The 21,492-nt window shown below is 55.3% G+C and overlaps 1 protein-coding gene across 4 annotated transcripts; it reads left to right on the forward strand.

Moving 5' to 3' along the window:
* Positions 1-42: 42 nt before the first annotated feature.
* SPATA20 (spermatogenesis associated 20) lies at positions 43-11,575 on the forward strand. 4 transcript variants are annotated; one of them, XR_005956778.1, is made up of 17 exons: positions 43-139; positions 1,113-1,250; positions 1,334-1,398; positions 1,762-1,916; positions 2,136-2,279; positions 2,523-2,724; positions 2,823-2,953; positions 3,046-3,150; positions 3,652-3,726; positions 3,938-4,150; positions 4,307-4,499; positions 5,204-5,372; positions 5,780-5,988; positions 6,099-6,298; positions 6,376-6,498; positions 10,117-10,508; positions 11,230-11,575. XR_005956778.1 is itself a non-coding variant. In XM_041486487.1 (16 exons), exons 1-16 carry the CDS (start codon positions 108-110, stop codon positions 10,285-10,287), a joined length of 2,325 nt encoding a protein of 774 aa, XP_041342421.1. In that variant the 5' UTR covers positions 43-107; the 3' UTR covers positions 10,288-10,825. The 4 variants fall into 4 exon arrangements, 3 of the variants coding, with proteins under 3 accessions (XP_041342421.1, XP_041342422.1, XP_041342423.1); XM_041486487.1 differs by lacking the exon at positions 11,230-11,575 and having other exon boundaries at positions 10,117-10,825; XM_041486488.1 differs by lacking the exon at positions 11,230-11,575 and having other exon boundaries at positions 6,418-6,498; positions 10,117-10,825.
* The last annotated feature ends 9,917 nt before the right edge of the window (positions 11,576-21,492 follow it).

The raw sequence follows: 21,492 nt of genomic DNA on the forward strand, positions 1-21,492 counted from the left end.
GCGAGGGCGAGGCTGCGCCTCAGGGGCCGGGTCAGTGACGGAGCGGGGCGGTGGCAGCGGGGGCGCGGCCAGGCCGGTAGCGGGGCGGGGCCCGGGGAGCAGCCGCCATGTTGGCGGCGCCGCTGCGCTGCGCCCGCAGGTACCGGAGGGGCCGGGGGGGCGGGTCCGGCCCTGGGTACGGTGGCCGCGCGCCCCGCCGTCACCGCTGCGCCGTCACCGCGTCCCCGCCACTCCGCGAATCCTCCCCGCACCTCTCCTGTGCCCCCCGCGCCCTCCCTGCAGCGCCCGCGTCCCCCGAATTCTCCTGCAACGCCCTGTACCCTTCCTGTATTTCCTCTAGATTCTCCCAGCACTTTCCTGAGTCCCTCATATGGCCTTTTCGCACCCGTACACTTCTGCCTTCCCCGACATCCTCCCCATATCCCTTTTCATCCCGCTGTATCCTCCCTAAATCCTCCACTCAGTACCGCAGCCCCTGCACGACTTCGCATACTCTGTACTCCCGTTCTGCACCGCTTTCCCACCTCCTGCATCCCAGCCCACATCCCTTCTGCATCCTCATACCCAAACGCTCATCTACCCAGCAGCAGAGTGGTCTCCCTGGTCCTCTCCTGCCCCTCACTCCCGTCACCATAAAGAGCCTGTGCCCCATCCGCCGTCCACATCCACCCTACGCGAGGGGATTTTCCCCTCTGATGGGGTGTTCTCCCTGAGGACACGCAGGTCACGTCCCGCAGATGCTGCTCTTGCATTTACAGCTGTTCAGTGTGCCCCCAAAGTGTGCTGGTGGGGGGCAGCTCTGGGAATGGCCTTCACCCCACCATGGGTGGGGTGTGCCAAACTGGAGAACAGCCTCCTCTGAGCCTCCAGTGAGTGGGAAGGATCTGTAACGTCCTAGGAGGGATCGGGGTGTCCTGAGCCCCAGCAGAGCTACCTGGGGCTGAGGCGGTTTCCCTCGGCATGGGGAGCGGATAGCGGGGAGCAGCACCCTGTCCTGGGGCACAGCAGGAGCTGGGGTGGTGGTGCTGATGCTCTGGTGTGTCATGGCTCTGTCTAGAGGCTGAGCTTTGTTGTGGTGAGCAGGGAACCCCTGAGCCTGTTTGGTGTCACAGGCGCACGTTTCTAACGGGGATCGCAGCCATGGCCACGGTGGGGACACCCGGCCCCCCCAGCCGCCCTCGTCACACCAACCGCCTGATTAACGAAAAGTCCCCGTACCTCCTGCAGCACGCCCACAACCCCGTGGATTGGTAAGAGCAATGGGGAGCCCTTCCTCCTCCTCTTCCTCTCCTTGTGCCCATGGGGCTGAGGGACTCTTGTCTTCCCCCCACAGGTACCCTTGGGGTCAGGAAGCCTTTGATAAAGCAAAGACAGAAAACAAGCTGATATTCCTGTCAGGTAACCAGAAACAAGGCGTGTTTCACGTCTCCATATGTTGGTCGGTAGATGATCAGATAAGCTGAGCTGCATCCTGAGCTGGTGTGTGATTAGCCATGTAGGGATGGATGACCACCAAGCAAGAGAGGAGCATGTGCTGGTGTAGCTCTCTGTGAAAATGGGCTACATGCAGGACCAGAGTCCTTGGCTAGCTTTCAGGATCAAGAGCTGGAGAGTTCAGGAGACTTTTCCCCTCCATCTCTTGTCCAGGGAGGCGGTAGCTCTTGCCCATAGCAAGGGTCCCCATCTCTGAGTGTTCTCCCCATCATGTCTTTCCTGCTTCCTGCAAAGGACCATTCCTCACCCATCTGAGCTTGTTTGCAGTTGGCTACTCCACCTGCCACTGGTGCCATGTCATGGAGGAGGAGTCCTTCAAGAGCCAGGAGATTGGGGAGATCATGAATGATAACTTTGTGTGCATCAAAGTGGATCGTGAAGAGCGGCCAGATGTGGACAAAGTGTACATGACCTTTGTGCAGGTTAGCGAGGCACGGGCAGAAGGCTTTGACTGGTTCTCTCAGGGTGTTGTTCATTGTCGTGCTCCTCAAGCAAGCAGAACCAGTACATGGGGTGGTCTGGATGGGTCTCAAAGGCGGACAGAAGCACACATCTCTCTTTGAGTGAGGCTCTTGGATGTGCTGGAAGGGCACAGAGCAGGTGCTTTTTGCGTGACCTTGCACATGCCTTTTGTCTTTCAGGCCACCAGTGGTGGAGGTGGTTGGCCCATGAGTGTCTGGCTGACCCCAGACCTCAAGCCCTTTGCTGGGGGGACGTATTTCCCTCCTGAGGATGGAGTTCATCGTGTTGGTTTTCGGACTGTGCTGCTCCGGATTGCAGAGCAGGTGCGGGGCAGGAATGGTGCAGCAGATAGTGCTGAACCAAAGGGAGCACAGGGAAATTGGTCTGGGCTTGAAGGGTAACTTAGGAGATTCAGTTGTGAGGAAGAGTAGCCCAGAGAACCACTCAGAGCTTTGGCTTGGTTAGAAGTGGGTTTGAGCTGATTTGGGGAGGGTGATTGAGAACTGGAGGTGTGGTTTGGACTGGTGCAAGGCAAGAAGAACTGTCTTTTTCTCCTTGCATTTTAGTGGAAGGAGAACAAAGATGCCCTGTTGGAGAGCAGCCACAGGATTCTGGAAGCATTGCGACACACATCAGAGATCCGTGTTCAGGGCCAGGAGTCACCCCCACCAGCCAAAGAGGTGATGGACATCTGTTTCCAGCAGCTCTCCAGATCCTATGATGAGGACTATGGTGGATTTTCCAGATCCCCCAAGTTCCCCACCCCAGGTCAGTCTGGTCTCTTCTGCTGAGACCTGCTGTGGGGCAGACAGCAGTGTGGGGGCAGAGCTCACCCTACAGCCTCCCGTTATCTCCCTGTGCTTCAGTGAATTTGAATTTCCTGTTCACATACTGGGCCCTGCACCGAACAACTCCAGAAGGTGCCCGGGCACTGCAGATGGCTCTGCACACCCTCAAGATGATGGCCCATGGGGGCATTCATGACCACATTGGTCAGGTAGGAGTAAATCTTTGGAGGTAAGCCCTGTCATGGCCAGGAGGCGTGAGGTGGAGATGTGAGGTGGAGATGTCTTCACATGGTCTCTGCAGGGGTTTCACCGCTACTCCACGGACCAGCACTGGCATGTACCTCACTTTGAGAAGATGCTCTATGACCAGGGGCAGCTGGCAGCCATGTACAGCAAAGCCTTCCAGGTACAGCTTTGGCATCCCTCTGTGTGGCTCCCACTCCTGCAGGCTGCGAGGACTGGCCTGGTTTGGGGAGCAGCTTCAAAGCCTCTTCCCCAAGATATTCCCAATCCCATGGGCATGGAGCAATCCAATGCTACCCTTCATCTCCTGTTGTTTATCCAGAAGTGCTGTACAAACCCATGACCGTGTGGCCCCAGGGCTTTGAGCATAATGGGGGAGGAAACAGGCTTTGGGCTGGTCTTTGCAAATCAGCAGACAATGCTGCTGCCTCTGACCTCGGTGTGACTCCAGCATTACTCTCCACTGCCCTTTGTAGATATGCAGTACTCTCTGATAGTAGATTTTTGTTGAAGGTCTTACTCTGAATCCATCCCTCATTTAAAATCATTGGACTTTCAAATGCTCCTTTGCCAACTCTTCAAATTGAAATCTCACCATATTTTGCTGTGTCTCTTGTCCTCTCCCATCCATGTACCACTGATGTCCACCCTGTGTCTCCCGCAGATCTCTGGTGATGAATTCTTTGCTGATGTTGTCCGAGACATTCTACTCTACGTCTCGCGTGACCTGAGTGACCAGGTAGGCTCTTCCCTGAGGTGAGCCAAAGGGAGCCAGTTACCCTACCCTGGGATGTGGCTTGAGGCTGTTTTTCCCTCCCTTCCATCTCAGCTGAGCTCAGTCTGGAGCACTACTGAGGCTCGTTGGCCAGACTGCCAGCCCTGCAGGGATGGGGAGCTGGCTGAAAGTGCTGTCCTGGAGCTGGAGGATCTCTCTGTTGCGCTTTTCCCAGGCAGGAGGTTTCTATAGTGCAGAAGATGCAGATTCCTACCCAAGCAGCACATCTAGAGAGAAGCGAGAAGGAGCTTTCTGTGTGTGGGCAGCCGAGGAGCTCCGGGCTCTCCTCCCTGACCCTGTCGAGGGGGCCACAGAGGGGACAACCTTGGGAGATGTCTTCATGCACCACTATGGAGTGGAAGAGGCTGGCAACGTAGACCCCATGAAGGTGAGGGAGAACAAAGACTTGCCTAGTGTCAGGAGCACTGATGAGGGACCTGCATCCATAGGCATGGAGGGATGGCAGAGCAGCCCCAAAACACTCGGAATGCAACACCTCCCAAGTCTGATGGCACTCCTAGAATGTGTCTCCCTCTCCCTTCAGGACCCCCATCAGGAGCTGAAGGGAAAGAACGTCCTCATTGCCCGCGGCTCCCCGGAGCTGACAGCAGCCCGATTTGGGCTGGAGCCAGGCCAGCTGAGTGCCCTGCTGCAGGAATGCCAACAGAGACTGTCCTCAGCCCGGGCACAGCGGCCACGGCCACACCTGGACACCAAGATGCTGGCAGCATGGAATGGTGAGAGGTGGCTCTGCTCTGAGGACACCTGCCTTGGCTGGACCCCCGCCAGGGCACGGTAGCACCAGGTCTTGCTGGCACTGAGAAGCTCCCACAGAGGCACTGGGTAGGCTGTGATCAGGACCTGTGATCAGGGGCTGTGTGGAAGCAGCCCCACACCTGCAAGCCTTGGGAGCGTCGGGATACTGCTCTGGCTTTATTTCCTTCCCCAGCTGCCAGCAGAGAGCAGCAAAACTCTTCCCCTGGCTCAGTCCAGCTCCTCTGGCTGAGCTTTGGGGAAGGAGCCTGAGTTGGGGACCTAGGACCCTCGTGGGCACAGAGCCCATCCCTGCTGCTGCATGGGTGAGGGAACACAGCACTTTGTCTGTCTGGGGGTCCTGCCTCAGGGAATCACTGCAGGACCCCCGGCTCTGTTCCCAGCAGTAAATTCCTGGGTCTGGAGCTGGCATGGGCTGGAGTTATCCTGCAAACTGGAATAGGCTTGAGCCCTGTATCTGCCCACAAGTGAGGGCTCTTGGCCCATGTCTTTGGTGACAGTGAGTGACTTCATTAGTGATTGGAGCTGACCAGAAGGGCTAAGACCTGACCTGCTGGCATCAGGGAGGAAGAGCTTTATGCTGAGCCTCCTTCAGAAGACTGACAGTGACCCTCTCACCAGTTCTGTGTGCCCCCCCTGACCTGTCCTGCTGTCTCTGCCTCTGCAGGGCTGATGATCTCAGGCTTTGCCCAGGCTGGGGCTACCCTGTCTGAGCAGGGATATGTGAGCAGGGCTGCACAGGCAGCTGCCTTCCTGAGGACACACCTTTTCGACCCTGACAGTGGGAGGCTGCTGCGGAGCTGCTACCGGGGCGAGCACAACTCAGTGGAGCAGAGGTGAGTATCAGACTCCACAGACTTTGGCCACCTGCAGGTGCTGCCCAGACCCCCAGCAGTCCCTGTCCTCTCTTCCAGGCAGGACTGAACTGGGAGGGAGGTAGGCTGTTTGTTTTGTATAGAGCTCTGGTGCAGTTTAGGAAGGATTAGTGTCCCCCAGCCAGTGAGGAAGAATTGAAGTCAAAACCTTTCCTGTTCCTCATCTTTCATGCTGGCAAGTGTCTTCACCTACCTTCTCCTGTACAGAACCCTGGGGCTGAGCTGTGTGATGGCCACAGCCATTGCTTTGCTTGGTGGCATCTCCTTGGGTATCAGAGACCAGTAATCAGGGCTTTGCTGGGTTGGAGAACATTTCTAACCTGCTCAGTTTAGAGATTCTGATTTTCCTTCCCTTTCTGCCACTGCAGCACTGTGCCCATCCAGGGCTTCCTGGAGGACTATGTCTTTGTCATCCAGGCACTCTTTGACCTGTATGAGGCTTCACTGGAGCAGAGCTGGCTGGAGTGGGCCCTTGATCTCCAGCACATGCAAGACAAGCTCTTCTGGGACCCTAAAGGCTTTGCTTATTTCTCCACTGAGGCCGGCGATCCCTCCCTGCTGCTGCGTCTCAAGGACGGTGAGCTCCGGGACCTGGCAGTGTGTTCCATGGATTGTGGTGTGGGAGGACCCGGCTGGTGGCAGATGGTGGTGAGGCACTGGGCTGATGGCAGATGTTGTCCTTTGCAGACCAAGATGGAGCAGAGCCCACCCCTAACTCTGTCGCTGTCACAAACCTGCTCCGAGCAGCTTGTTACTCTGGTCACACGGACTGGGCAGAAAAAGCTGGCAAGATCTTGTCTGCCTTCTCAGAGAGGCTGCAGAAGATCCCAATAACCCTCCCAGAGATGGTCCGGGCCACCGCTGTCTTCCATCACACCCTCAAACAGGTAAGGGCTGGGGCTCATTGTCCCTGCAGGACCTGCTGTAGGACGTGGGGCTGGCAGTGGCATGGGTGTGGTCACAGCTCTGTTTTCTCCCTCCTGCCACCCACCCTCCCCCTGGACAGGTCGTCATCTGTGGGGACCCCCAAGGAGAAGACACCAAAGAGATGCTGCATTGCATCCGCTCTGTCTTCAGCCCAAACAAGGTAGAGGTGCTGCCTGCCTGCCAGCCCTTCCCTGATCTCTGCTGACTGCACTGCTGGTGTTTCATCCTTTCTCTCAGTGCAGCTGTTGCACCCATCCTCCTCTGCTCTGCCTCTTGTCTGGGAAGCATCCTGTCCTTTTCATTTCTAAGCACAGCCACAGGGCCACGGCTGAGCCCTACACTCTTCATGCCCTGCACAGAGCATGGGCAGCCCAGCCCAGAAGTGGCTGCAGGAGTGCTTGTTATTGCTGCTGGCTGTTTACACTGCTCTCAGTGTAAAGCCCAGTTCTTTCCCAAGGGGAAACCTTTCATTCCGGTGTGAATGTGTCATGCCTAGTGTGGATGTGTCATGTCCTGTGCAGACCCAGTTAGTATCTGGGTCACCTGCTGCCTGGAGACACCCTCGCATCCTTGGAAGGGATGAGGCAGTGCCTCACTCCAATTCTGGGTACCACCAGCTGGGAGAGGCTGGATTTTCCCAAAGCTGTTCTCCCATTCAGCAGCTGTTGCTGTGTATTGGGGTTCCTGCCTGGCTCTGCTTGTCCTCATCCCTGCTTTGAGATGTATCAGTGCATCCCACAGAGGGGCTGGAGTTGTTGGCTGCCTCTGGAGCTGCCAGGGAAGGGCAGCACAGCAGCTGGTGTCCATCAGCTTTGGTGGGCAGGGTCCTTGCCTTGGGAATGCTGCCTTTGACCTCAGCAAAGCTGTGGAGCTGAGGGAAATAGGACTGGGCTGTGAGTGAGGGGGCTTGGTGTTTGGATTGGATTCATCCCTGGCCATTGGGTCCTGGTGCCAGGGACTGGCATGTTCAATCTCAGTGTCTGGGGAGCTGAGGCCAAAGCAGTTTGCCTCTGTAACCCCAGCTAGGATGAACTGGGGAGGGCTGGGCCATCAGCACAGAATCCTCTGCTCTGTATTCTCGTTAGCTCAGCCCACAGGGGTGTCATTCCTGACCTGGCCTGTGTGCTCAGTGATGTTTAATGTCAGCATTGGAGGAGGGGGGACTCATTCCAGGGGCACGAGTGGGGCACACAGCTCTCTGTCCTTCCTCTGCCATCACCCATCAGCAGCACTCTTATTGCATGCAGGTCCCTGTTTTGTGTGCGAGGCCTCTATTCCCGCACTCATCCTCTGTCCTTTGAAGGATTACACTGGGTGACCCAGTTTGCAGGAGCAGGAGCCCAGCACCACTGTTAATAACCCTCTGCCCACAGCTGTTCAGCCCTTGGTCCACTGAGCCCACACTGGCAGTTTTGGGCTCTGGAGCAGAACAAATAGCACAGCCATGTCCTCTTCTTCCCTGCAGTCTGGCTCCCTCCTGCAGAGCTGGTAACAAGCCTGGCTGGTGGGGATGTTCCTTTCCCCTCCAAACTTCTGCATTCCTTGGTGAAGGGAGAAGATGAGGGCTGGGTATTCTGGATGGTATTTCCATGGGGTCATGCCTGCCAGGGCTGCTTGCAGGGGACCTATGCTTTGAGGGGCACGTGAGAGGCTGCAGCTGGAAGCTGGCAGCAGGCAGGGTGGGAGTCTAGCTCTGTTTGCCCCTTGTGTGTTCCTCATGTTGTGATGATGGGATGGAGCCAAAGCTGTTCCAGCTTGGGTTTGTTTCCTGGAAGAAGAATTGTGGCAGGAGGGAAAAGCTTTCCCCCAGAGGAGCATAGTCCTGTGGACATGTATCTCCCCTTCCCCAAGCATGAGTGTGCAGGAGTGGTAGGAGCATGATCTCTGGCAGTAGCAATGGCTCCTCACCTTGCAGAGGTGATGGGAGGAAGGGGGGAGAATCCCACTTCTCAGAGAGTTGCACTGCCTTTGGGAGCAGCCCACTGCCTCCCAATAGCTGTCCCTCTTTCCATGCTGCATCACACAGACATGAGCATGCTCCCGTTCCCATCTGCCTCCATCCCCCTCCAGCTGCTCCTCAGATCTCATTCCCTGCCTCGGGAAGCTGCCCTAAGCAGAGCAGCCCTGGGTCACTGCTCCAGGGACATGGCTGATTTGGGAATTGCCTTTGCCAAGGAGTTGGGGGAACATCTGTGTCCCCTGTGTCCCCACTCCCTTTGTGCCAGCAGAGTTCTGGGGGCCAGGCTTGCGTGCAGGAACACAATTAATTAGGTTGTTCCAGTAATTAATTCCTTACAAACCTCACCCTGAAATCCTTGCTGTAACAAGATGCTAATGATAAAATTGCATTGAGCTTGTGATTTTGAATGGACCCTGGGTCTGGAGCAGCCCTTGGCTGCAGGCAGCTCTTTGGGGATGCAAGTAGGGGTGATGCTGGTAGCTGTTCCTGTTGGTGTCCTGGTGCTGGGAGCAGTGAGGGTTCGTTCCCTGCTCTGGAGCTGGATCCCAGCTGCTGGTATGGATCCCTGCCCTGTTAATGGTCTTTAGGGTAATTAGGAAGGATCCCATTATCTCCTCTGCAGAGTACTCGCCTGCCACTCGCCTTTATCCTGGCCCTGTGAGAGGACCTTGGGGAGCTTCTGAGAAAAATGAATAATGAATTTCAGATTAGACATGAATTGGTAATTAATCACTCCTGGAATTAATTCCAGACAAAGGCAAAGGGGGAGGAGATTGGGGGGAGCAGGAGGCAGGCAGGGAGACAGGCTGAACCAGAGCTGGGTCGAGCAGATGTGGGATGATGGGGGATAGGACAGAACTGCAGCAGCCACTATCCAGGGCAGGGACTTGGGGATGTGGTGCCCCCCTGGGAACACAAGGGTGTGGGCAGCCCCTGCTAGGCATGAGTGAGGCTGTGTGGGAGTCTCTGGATGTCAGTGCTGGGTCTTCTGCTGGCTCTGGTGTAGAGGATGCTGCATGCCAGGTGAGCAGTGCTACAGTGTGTGTGCTGTGGGAGGCAGCATTTGGTGTCAGCATCCCTTGGCATTGGCGTGAGTAGTAGGGACATGTTGCAGGTGTGTCCATGCTCAGCAGACACATGCAGGGCTTGGGTTGGGGCAGGCAAGGGAGAGCTGTGTGCTCCAGCAGCAGGATGTTCCCTCTGTGCCTTGGGAAGAGACAGCCTTTTGCTCACTCTTTGCATCTGCCTCAGCATGAGGCTCGCTGCCAGCTCCTGGCCTTTCTCCTGATTAGCCTGTAAGCCCTGAGGCTTTAACAAACATTTTCCCTTTCAGAAAAGCTAATTATCCTGGCAGCCCAGTCATCACCTCTGGCTGATGCTGCTGTGTCAACTGGGAGAGCCCCTGACCCACTGCTCATTGCTGCCTGAGTTTTCCTGGGAGGTGTGGGTAGGGCAGGAGGAACTGGGCTGCAGGTTGGATGGGGCAATGCTGCAGCTGTTTCTGGGGCTATTCTTTGGCTGGGTAGGTGTCCCCAAGGAGCTGGCTATCCCTGTGCTTCATCCTGGCTGCCAAGTGTCTGGTGTGGTTAAGGAAGGCAAAGCTGCCTCATCTCCATCATGCTTCTTCCTGCACTGGCATTATAAGGATGTGACCACTGTGGGACCGTGGCAGAGGGCTGGAGTGGATCCCTTCAGCTCCCCATCCCCTCCCCATTTTGAGAGAGTGTGTGGGGGGACACTGCCAGCCCTCAGCATGTCAGTGGGGCAGGAAGGACCAGCTGGCTGTGCTCTGGCTCTCACAGCTCCTTCTCTGGGCAGGTGCTGATGGTCGCAGATGGAGACAGCGCCGGGTTCCTCTACCGCCAGCTGCCTTTCCTTGCATCCCTGGAGAGGAAGGATGGGAAAGCCACTGCCTACATCTGCAGCAACTTCACCTGCTCCCTGCCTGTCACCTCTGTCCATGAGCTGCGTGGGATGCTCAGCCCATGAGCCTCTCATCCTGCTGCCTGTGGGAAGGGAAGAGTGGGACAGACTGGCATGGTAGCATGGGAGAGCGCCATAACAGAGGCAACTTGATCACTACCCCAGATGGTTCCTAGCATTGCAGTGGGGCTGTGCCCTTCCCCACCTGCAGTGGCTTGGGGACTGCTTGCACTGTTGCTTCAGCAGTGTCTCAGCACAACTGACTGTGGTCCTGGGTCCTGTTTTTGGTATGTCCAGGAGACACCCATGGAGGAGCATCTCCTGCCCTGTATGCATGCTTGCTTCTCACCTCTTCTTGCTGAGGAAAAAGAAACCAAATTAAATATAAATCCCAGTGTTAATGGAGGAGTCAGATGGGAAAACTGTTAGGGTTCCTATAGCAACCCAGGGTAACACTGTCAAAAGCACCTGGATGACTTGGGAGTCAAGTGCTCTTAAAAATGTTGCTGGCTACAACAGCTGGTATTTTTCCTTTACAGAGGAGATTGTAACATACATTAACTTAATATATAGTGCATGGATAAAACCTGCTGATTACAACTGATGTAAAGTTTATCCTCTCTTTTCTCCCCTCCTTCCCTTCTTGTCCTCCCTGCTTCCAAATGGGTGAGTACCAGGTTTTTAGCATCCCTCTGACACCCTGGGCTCCCCCAGCACAGTACCTCACACCCCAGCTGGCTGGGTGCTGTCATCTGGCAGCAAAATGGTACTGCCCACTGGCTTTCTAGTGGGTTGTGCCAGGATTTGGGAGTAACTAGCCAGGAGAAATGCCTTTGAAGTCACGTCGGAATTTTGCACTTCATCTGAGTGGAGGGGTTTTGTTTTCTCTCTTCTCTTGGTTTTAAAAGCCTGAAGTGTTTCTGGAAATCCAGCTGAAAATTGCTGGTTTGGCAGATGTCCGCCTACTTTCTGCTGGGTTTTTTTGCCATCTTTTTTTTTTTTTTTTAGCTTGGCATCTCTGCTGTGGGGATTGATTTGACACCCGTCCTCAGAAGTGCTCAGAGTGAGTTGGTTTGTGTTTGCCGGGAGAGCATCCTCGGAGAGCAGGGCTGGTGCTGAGTGCCTGTGGGGAAGCCCACACAGATGCCACAGTGGCAGCTGTCCCCCTGGTGGCACGGTGCTGGGGTGACATTTTGGTGCCCACCAGCCCCTTGTAGCACAGACACAGGGTGCTTTCCTCCCATCCTGCGTTGCTCGTTGGTGTCTCTGTGAGCAGCCCCCAGGCAGAGCTATGCTGTGAACCTCTGTCAGGATGAATTGGCTTCACCTCTCAATAAAACAAAACAAAAAAGAATGAGAAGTTCTTTGTGATGAATAACTGTTGTTGTGGCACCTCTGTCCTCCCAGTGCTTTTGCCTTGCTGCTGTCCCTGGGTGCTGGTGGCCATGTCCTATGCTTCCCACACTCTGCCTGTCCCTGGAGCCACCCCTGGGCTTTATGGCCTTAGCAGGGGGTGGCTTTGCTTGAGTCCTACTGCAGCTCCCCTTTTGGACCCTTGTAGCCCTTGGCCAGGCTCGGAGCTGGGGCACCCAGGGGTGCTGCTCCTCATTAGTGGCTGCAGTGGTTAAACCCTCCCAGTGGTGCTTCCTGTCCTTTCCTGTCACCAGCCTGCTGATTTCATGGCAAATGCTGTTTTGCTGCAAGGGTTGTTTTCTGGGGCAGTTACCAGAAGACAGGACTGGTGTGTGCTGCCCAGCCTACCCAGGCCCTCAGGAGGACGATGGAGTGGGATCTCCGGGCTCAGGGGTCCTGTGCCACTTCCCAGTGTCTGTTTGCCTGATCCCTTCCCACATTCCCTTTGGTGGCAGATGCAGAGGCTTTCTCCACCACTGCAGAGGCTCAGGGTGGCTGGAGGCAGCATCCTGTGCTCCCCCGCTCCTCCAGCTGCAGAGCTGTCAAAAAAGCTCTCCAAAAACACATCAGAAAACTGATGTGCTGATTTTTCCCCACAAACACTTGGGTTTGCCATCAGGCTGCTGCAGATGGCACAGGGGGACTTCCTCCATCCCAGGGCTCTGGGCTCACGTGGGAGCCCCAGCAGCCATGGATGGGGAGAAACAGGTTTTCCCTTGGCATCTTTTTTGTATAAACACCTGCTTTAACGTTTAAAACTTACACTGGGGGATGTGCAGGGCGCCCCACTGCTCAGACCAGCAAGGCAGACGGGAGGCCTGACACCCACAGTGTCCCTTTGGGGCTCTGGGGCACATGGGGTGAGGGGGAGGCAGCATAAGCAGCCACCCTTGCTGTGCTAATGAGGCTTTACCTCTAAATAATGTTCCCTGGAAAACCCAGCACTGGTTCTGGATCTCTCAGCTGTTATCTCCTGTGGCATTGAAGTGACATCAGTGGGAGATGGGCTCTGAAAGCTGTTTGTTGTGGGGGATGTTGCATCTGTGGGAGAAAGGGAATGGAGAAGGGTGTCCTAAGCCTGGATCCTGCTCCAGTGTCAACACCCCCATCCGAAACATATGTGGGAGTGCAATTTGCAATGCCTTTGAGAAGGTACATTGGGCGAAATAATGAGGTTTCTTAAGCTGGGCACATGGTTAATTCATACATGAACACCCACGTCTGGCACAGCTGAGCACCCCATTGCCACACACCTAGGTGGCCAAACAGCACCTGAGCACTGATCTGCTTATGCCTGAGTGGATGATTAGCTCCTGCCTGGGGGTTATTTTGGGCATGAACAGGCAGATTTTGGTAGCTGGGGGCTGCTGCAGGAGGGGGTTTGGAAGTGCTGCTCACTGGTTGCTCTGAAAGTGATTGAAAGGCTTCATAATGCCCCAAAATATCAGGGGAACCTATGACAGGCAGGTGCAGGGGGGCAGGAGATGTGGGGCTGATATGAGGAGTCCCTCCAAAGCCAATCCTGTACTGTTGAGCCCAGTTACTCCAGTATTCATCCAGAGAGAATTTGCAGCCAGCAAGCTGCCATGGAGAATCCCCTGAGTTCCAGCCTCCTCTCCTGGGTAATTTGGGGTGTTTGCTACTGTCCCCTTGCAGCAGGATGTGGGTGGGGGTACATGTTGGGTTGCACCAGCCCTCCTCTGGCATCCCATGGAGCATCTGCAGGCAGTGGAGGGGGCTGGGGGGCTCAGCAGCTCCTACCACCCTTCCCTGCCTCAGCACTTGCCTTGCACAGCTGTTCATACCATCCAGCTCAAAGTAATTCCAATGTTCCTGACAAGTGAATTTGCAGCTGAGGCTGGCTGACGCTTGCTCAAAACACGCTTCTTTCTTTTTTAACTGACCCTCTGTGCAGATTGCTGCCAGGGACTAAGTGGACACAGCCAGGCTGTGCTGTGGGGACTCCGGGGGGGTGTCCCCTGTGGCTCAGCTTCTGCTTTAGTTTCCTCTCCCACAAAAGTGAATCCTGGCCTTTTCTATCCAAACCCTGTGCCACCTCTGCATGGCCCTGGAGCATGTGCCCTGCCTGGCCACTCCCAGAGCCCCTGTGTCTCCAGAGCTGTGCAGGGGAGCTCGCAGCTCACCCCAGGCTGGCTGCCTTTGCAGGTGCACTGGCCAAGGTATTTTGGGGACTGTCATCCCCATGTAATGCTCAGCTGCTCTGAACAGGCTCTGCGCCCACAGGCCAATGCTTAGAATCAGTTTCCCACTTGGAAATCTCCCATTCCTGCCTGGCATCTACAGCAATCCCACCCATTTCTCAAGGGACTGCCAACCTTGGCCACATCCGGGAAGGCAGGGAGGGCTGGGGAGGGATGGCTGAAGGCTTTGTGGCATAGCAGGAGATCATCAGCACCAATTAAGGGTTATGCAATGGACACTTGGCCATTGCAGGCCAGGGCAGGGGGTGTATGTGGCCATTAATCCTCCTTTATTATAGTTTTGGTGTTTACTGACTGTGGTAACTGTTGCATTAAATCAAAATTAAATGTTTATTTTGGAGGCTTTACAAAAGGGCAAGGAGGATGTCCAGAGTTGAGGGTGCAGGTTTGTGGGAGGGGGTTTTGGGGGTGTACAAAGGAATCAGAACTGCAGTGGAGAGATGGCCTTGCCATCAGCATGGGGACATCCCCAGGTGCTGTGCCAGGCTGTCAGTGCAGGTGAGGTGACAGTGGCATCTCCACTGCCTTCGGCACTTTGTGAGCTGCTAAATTGGAGGCAAGAGATGCTGAGGGCTCCCAGGGAGCCTGGGCTGCTGATCAAAGGGGAACAGGCTCTGCTTTCCATCGGGTTTTATCCAAGACTCCAGGAGCGCTGGGGCTGCGCCTCTCACCATAGCTGGGTGGAATTTGGAGTTAACTCCTTGTGTGCTGCAGCCTGGCAGGAGCAAGTAGCAATATTTTATGGTATCACCTGAGACTAAAACCCACAGGAATTCTGAGGCTTGGGGAAATCCAGAGCTGGAAGGCAATGCTTGGGTTTGGGGCCAAATTCCTGCTGGAACAGCAGCTCCCAGCCATAGTTTCTGGCTGCAGCACGGATGTCCTGAGACAACTTCCCTCGTGCCTCGGGGCTGATGCCTGCTGGCTTTTTTGGGGTTTTTACCCGCGGAGGAGAAACCTGAATGTCTCTGTGTGACCCAGCACTCTCCTCCCCGTCCCTGAATCTGGGACAGGCAGAGCTGAGCTCGCTGCAATTATCCATGGATTAACGGCAGCTAATTTAGTTTGAGTCGCAGAAGCTAAACTGGATCAATACGGGGTGAAGAGTATAAAGGAGGAATCGATAGGCGTGCAGAAATCGGGCTGCACATCCCTGTGGGATGGATGAGGCTTTGGGGGCTGCCTGAGGGATGTGGGGCTGGGAGGGAGCGGCGGGTATTGGAGTGTACCGATATTACTGCGGGACTGCCTTGGGCTGTCTGGCTCGGCTGCTGACCGAATAGGGCACCTGTGGTGTTTTCTCCCCAGAGAGGCTGTTCAGTGCCTGTGGTCACAGCTGAGCACGTGGGGACAGTCCGGGCATGCAGAGGGGGTCACTGCTCAGGCCTTCCTGAGCTGGAGAAACCTTTGAGGCGAGGGGAAGAAAGGAGTGGGTCCTGATGGAGAGTTTTTAATCCAGAGTTTTTATTTTGGTGGCACGGCCTCTGCATCTTCCAACAACTCCCATGAACTCTCCAACAGAACTCCACCAGAACCCCGACTGCGTGCTCTGCTTGTCCTTTCACCTGGGCAGAGGGGCAGGGGAGGGGACCCAGGGAGCACCAGCCAGGTACAGGGGGAGGGGGTCTCAGGTGAGAGGGACACCTGGGTGGGCCAATGGCCCCCCAGGGGGAGGAGAGCATCCTTTGAACCTGCCAATTGCTCAACGCTCTCCTTGGAATTTCTGGGTTGATGGACAGTGTCCAGCAGAGGTCAAGGGTGGGGAAAAGGTGATTGACAACCCACCTGGGGAAGGAAATTTCAGGGAGAAACCAGGGGAAACTGAGGCAAGTCATGACATCACACTGCAACAGGCGGGGACATGGGAACGTACGGTAGCAGGCAGTCCCCAGGGACGACTCAGCACAAGGCTTCCATCGGGTTTGTGCCGCTCAGCAGAGCCGAGGCCGCCGTGACAGCGTGAGCTGCGGCTCTGTGGGATGCGAGGCGCAGGTGTGACAGCCAGTCCCCGCCGGGGCCGGGGCCGGTGTCCTCGCCCCCGCTCTCCTGGGGACATCACGGGCGCCGGGAAACTGGTTTGATGTTCACAATTTGGATACGAGCTGGCTTGGGCCACCTGCAAGGTGTGCACCACATCCTCACAGCGGGATGGAAACTGGGGATGTCCCAGTGACCTCTGGGGTTTCTGCTCTCTCCTGTGGCCACCAGTGAGGGTTGGTCTGTGTCCCTCGTGTTGCCTCCTGGCCTGGCAGCAGGGCACGAGGCAGGGTCCTTTTTCATAGCTGACAGCCCGTGAGTATTTATATCTGCCTATTAAAAATGGTCGCTGAATCCCAAATTAGTCACGGGGCCCTGGACAGAGGCAGGGTGCAGTGGCACTGATGTCACCCTGACTGTGTGGTCAGGTGACAGTGGCATGGCCTCTCAGCTGGGATGGGATGGAGCAAGGGATGCCTGTCCCTCTGGGGCTGCATGAGCAGCTCTCAGGCCTTGCCTTTGGACCGGACCCTGCTCTCTCGTGCAGCCTCTCGTCCCTCCTGGGAGCCTGCTCAGGGTGCTGACAGCACCCCGATTTCTGCCCCTCTGGGCTCCTCTTCCTCACCATCTTGTGCTTTAAAACTCATAATTTAGTGGCTCTGAATGAGGTCTCCATCAACTGCTGTGGGAGCTGCTACCCCCTCCATGTGCTGGGGATGTGCTGCCTCTGGGATGCAGCCAGAAAGCCAGAGCAGGTGTGTATACCTCCCAGAAAAGAAAAAAAAAAATCCATGTTTTGGTGAACAAATAGAAATTAAAAGAGGAAAAATACGGAGATAAAGTTATTTCTCATCTCCTAAGGGTTTGGTAGGGATAATAAAGAGAAGAATCTAATTTAGAAGGAGTCTACAAAGACAGAAGTGCTGGAGGGGTCCTGGCTGTCATGTAGAGCTGCAGCCTGAGCATCAGTGGAGAAAACCCATGGGGATGGGATGTGCCCTGGCAAGAGCAGGTGTCCCCATAGTGTTTGGAAACCCTTTTGCCCATGGGCAGGCTTGGCCAGGGGTTAAACTCTGGCAGGGGAAGGGTTCTTGCTTTGCTTTCTGTGGCCTGTGTGGCGAGGAGCTCTGGGAGGCAGGAGGAGGAGGCAGGATGAGGAGGAGAACCCTGTGCTGGGAGCAGGCAGGCAGAGGCAGTGAGGCAGAGCAAAAAGAGACAAGAGGCAAAATTAGGGGACAATTAGGCTGGAAACACACCCCAGGGAGGGAAAGCACTGAGCATGGCTGGGTTAGCCCAGGTCAGTGCAGGGCAGAGGTTCAGTGCCACTGTCTCTGTGACTGCAGAGCCCCCCCAGGGGAGTGGGGTGGAGGGGACAGCAAGGGCCTGGTGTCCTTTGTGGCTTGCAGGTCTGAGACTCACAGGCCAAAAACCCCTTGAGGAAGGTGCTGCTCTCTCTCCACGCCCCCTCCCGACCCTCCTGTCTGCCATGCTGCTCCGGGCTCCCCCATCACTGCTGGTGAAGGTCCTGGATACTGCCACTAATGAAGGGCTTTGATCACCTCCACAGACCCTTCTGTTTCTGGATGAGATCCTTGTGGCACTAATGAAGTCCCTAAATCCCTTCTATCTCCCAGGACAGCCAAGGGGAAGGGCTGCAGTGCAGTGGGGGTCCTGCTGCCCCCCCAGAGGAGTGTAGCCCCCAGGCTCCTCCTGAATCCCATCTCCATGGCAACACGGTGGGATGCTTCTGCTGGGTACTCTGACAAGGCCACCAAAGGGGAATCCTAGCAGCCTGGGAACTTTGGCAGGGTCAGGGAGAAAATGCCTGTCTGGGTTAAGAGCATGCCTGTCTGTGGATGTTGCACAGAGGCTCTGCTTGATCCCAGCAGCAGCCACTTAAAACTCAGTCCATGCAACCTCTCCAGTGATGACGAGCATCTCCCAGAACAATAATTACCCCAAGGTAATTATTCCAGAAAAAGAATTAACCCCAAAGGCCTTTCAGCCCCTAATTTTCCATCCCTGACCATGTCCTTAGCTTAGGATAGAAAATCCCAGCATTTCTGTAGCACGGCACCAGTGCAGCCTTTGGCCCTTGATACATATTTTTCCTTAACATCTGTCTTTCCTTTTTACTGTAGTTTTTATTACCAGGCACAGTCAGATTTAAGGAAATATAGCTGAGGCACAGGGGGCTCAGGAGTTCTTGTGGTGCATTGGGAGGGGGAAGTCTGAGGCTGTTTCAGGTGAATGCATGAACTGGTTAGCAGAGAAATGGGATCCATCCTGCTTCCCTGAGGGTCTCCCTCAGGATGTCTTAGGGCAAAAATCAGCCCTGCAGAGAAAACACATTGCTGTGTTGTTGCTTGCTGGCTGGGATGGAGGTGTCTTGAGGGGGCTGTCCTCCTCTCAAAGTTGTCCCCCTTGTTCCCCCAGGCTGTGCACTGGGGAGCTCAGGCTGTTCCCCTTCATTTGTTGTCATTTATCTATAATTTAGAGTGGGATTTAGTTATATTCTAATTGAGTTTCATGTGTCACAGCGTGTCTCAAACAGAAAATAAAATATTTAACAACCTCCACTGGTAATAAAGATTCACATTTGCCTCATTCTGGTTCACGGTACATGAATATTCTGCACTACACTCCGCAGGTATTAACTTCATTCAGATTTCTCCCAGGTTATGCAATATAACAGTAATGACAGATAGAAGCCAGAGCTTAAAAAAATTATAATCAAAACCAACAACAACAAACCAGTTTGATGTCATTAACTCCCCTCTGTTGGTTAGGGGAGCATTAATGTGTTCCCTTTCATTGCTGGCTCCTCTGTGCGCGCAAGTGCTCTGTGTCTGCTCACAGTATTATGGGCAGGAACTGGGGCAGGAGAAGGGCAGGGGCAGTTCCAGGGCTGGGAGAGATCTGGTCCTGGAGGGCCAGGACCCAGCTGGGCTGAAATAAAGCCAGGATCGTGTCTCCACTGTGCTGCTGCTTGGGTGGGGATGTGGACTGAAGCATCACTGGTCCGTGCTGGGGCCAGGTCAGGGCTGTCACAGCTGGACACTCAGGTGGTGAAACGGGTCAAGCCCAGGGTGGGGGGATGCCCTGGGTGATTTTTGGGTGGTAGCTGATCCCCATGAGGGTGAGCTGTGTCTGTCCTAAGCAAAGAGGACCTGGGTCCTGTGGGAAGGTAAATCTTGGGGAAGGTCTTGGGACTTGCTGAGGGTGACTGAGTGCTGTAGCAGGTCTGGTGTGTGGGGGCTTGCCCAGGGCTGTGCTGGGGAGATGAAGCCACTAGGGACACAGCTGTGTCCAGGCTTTCCACTGCAACAACTCTCAGGAGGCAGAGGCAGGCTTTGATCCTGCTGATGTCCTGTGCTTTGCTGTGGGGCTGCTGGTGTTTGGTGTGACACCTGCTAGTCCTTTGCCCCATCCCTGGGTGCTGTGAAGACTTGGGCAGTTCCTTGGAGAGCTGCCGTGGGAAAGGCTGGGGCTATGATGCCTTGGAATCTCCAAGCCCACCCATTTCCCCAAGAAAAGGGAGGATGCAGGGACATACTGGTCTGGTACCAGCGTGCAGAGCAGGAGAAGTGCCGTGGGGCTGGTGCTGGACTGCCCTGGTGGTGTGCAGCTTCTCAGCACCACATTCCCTTGTGTTCCCTGCACCTCACAGAGCTGGATTCCCAGCAGCTGACAGCCCTGCCCCACCGGACCCAGCGCCTTGTGCACCCAAGCATCTCATTTTGTCCCTGCTGGCTCTGTGTGCGCTCACGAGGGGCTGGGCAGCCCCAAACCGAGCTCTCCCCCTCGCAGGGTTAACCCAGCGGCAAAGCTGCTGTGCTGCCCGTGGGATCGCTAAGGCAGTGACGATTCCTGCCAGGGACAGGCCAGCTACAACGTGTGGAGCTGGCTAAAAGCACCCCGGGAGCCACCAGCACCTCCCGGCACAGAGGAGGGAGCGCACGGGCTGCGGGCTCCTGGCTCACTGCCGGGCTTGCCGGGGTCACCCTGCTGCTCTGCCGCCCCTCACAGCACATCCCTCGCCCCTTGCACGTCCCCGTGCCTGGCATGGCTTTGGGGCATTGCCTCTGTTGCCTGGGTTCCCGTGCGTCCTGAAGATGCTGTGAGCTGCTGAAAATTCAAAGTGCTCTTTTGATTATGTGCCACGAAGGAAACAGCCTTGATCTTGAAAGGAGGCTAATGATGGGACCAACAGGATATTTTTGGTGACAGAAGCCCAGGCTCCATCTCAATGTGTCTTTAAAAGGGAAAAATTTCAGGTTTGCCTATGAAATAGTAACAAAATGACATCACCATACACATTGCTGCTGGGGAAGTGGTTTAGAGATGCCTTGCTGCATCTGCTCTCTGCTGGAAGGAGGAGGAAGATCTCCTCACCAACATTAAATTTAAATGAGCCAGTCCTCACCTCCATGCTTCTGCAGCTCTCAGCTCCTGCAAGAGGGTGGCTGGGGTGCACAGGCTTCAGTGGGGGTTCAACATGCCAGATCTCCATGCCTGGCTTTCTAAGAGTGTCAAAATCAGACTTCTCTCCCCAGGAAGGCTCCCTGGGTCTGTATGGACCCATTGCAGGGTAGGATTTGCTCTCCACTTGCCCCAGCACTTTGTTCAGCACCTTGCCCCAGCAGAGCCACCCGTGCCCCATCTCCCACAGGAGGGTGATGTGAAGGACCCCAATGTCCCCACAGGTGGGACAGAGAAGTCCAAGTGCTTTTGGTGATGTAGAAGTTGCTTTAGGGTGAAGTGAGGCCGGGATGACCCCACCCCAGCATATTGCAGTACCCCCACACCCCAACCTGGGCACCTGTGTCTGCAGCCACTCAGGTGCACTGCCCCCCCATCAGCCACCCCCACTGCGAGCTGCTGGCAGGCTTTGTCATGTTCCACATTATTTTTAATTATATTTTATTTTAAAGGTCTATTAATTACAAAGATTTCCCAGCAGAGGCCTTATATGAAAAAAAAAAAAAAAGTATCAGAAGAAAAGGAGTAAAAAAACCTTGCTTTTCACATCAAGAGTTCTTACAGGTAAACTGGAATATGAATAAAATTGACAGGGGTCAAGCAGTGAAGGAGCAAAGTTTGGGGTGTGTAAGGGCCAGTGGCACTCGGGGTGCCAAGATCATTTGTGGGCACAGGGCCCCCTTCCTGGAGGAAAGACCTGCCATCCCAGCCATCCCAGATGTTCCAGCCTGCAGCTGCCAGCCCGGGGCAGCACTCCCTGGGATGAGATGTTCAGAGGGGTGGAGGGCACTAGCTCTTGCTCATGACCCAGCACCCTGCTGCCTTGGCCCCAGGATACCTGGCTCTGGACCTCCACAGATGCCAGGTTAAGCCCCACTATCCCTCTTGCCCTGAGCCCTCTCCTCCTGGTTCCCCTGGGGACAGGTTTCTCCACTCCCCTGTCCTAGCTATTCTCTGCTCCTCAGAGAAAGGGAGACATTTGTCCCATGTCAGCTGGTCACTGCTACCAGTGCCACATGCTCATTTAATATTCATTTATTTTAAAGCCATTTGGGTAATTTTCTCCCCAGCTGGAGAGGGAAGCTGCTGTGTTAGGACTGGGGAAGAGGTGTGGAGGGTGCCTGACCTGCCATCCAGAGCTGGGAGTTAGGGGACAGAGTTGGCCTCTTTGGGGAGG

Source organism: Pyrgilauda ruficollis, unplaced genomic scaffold, assembly GCF_017590135.1.
Source record: "Pyrgilauda ruficollis isolate IOZ18807 unplaced genomic scaffold, ASM1759013v1 scaffold77, whole genome shotgun sequence".
Taxonomy (NCBI): domain Eukaryota; kingdom Metazoa; phylum Chordata; class Aves; order Passeriformes; family Passeridae; genus Pyrgilauda; species Pyrgilauda ruficollis.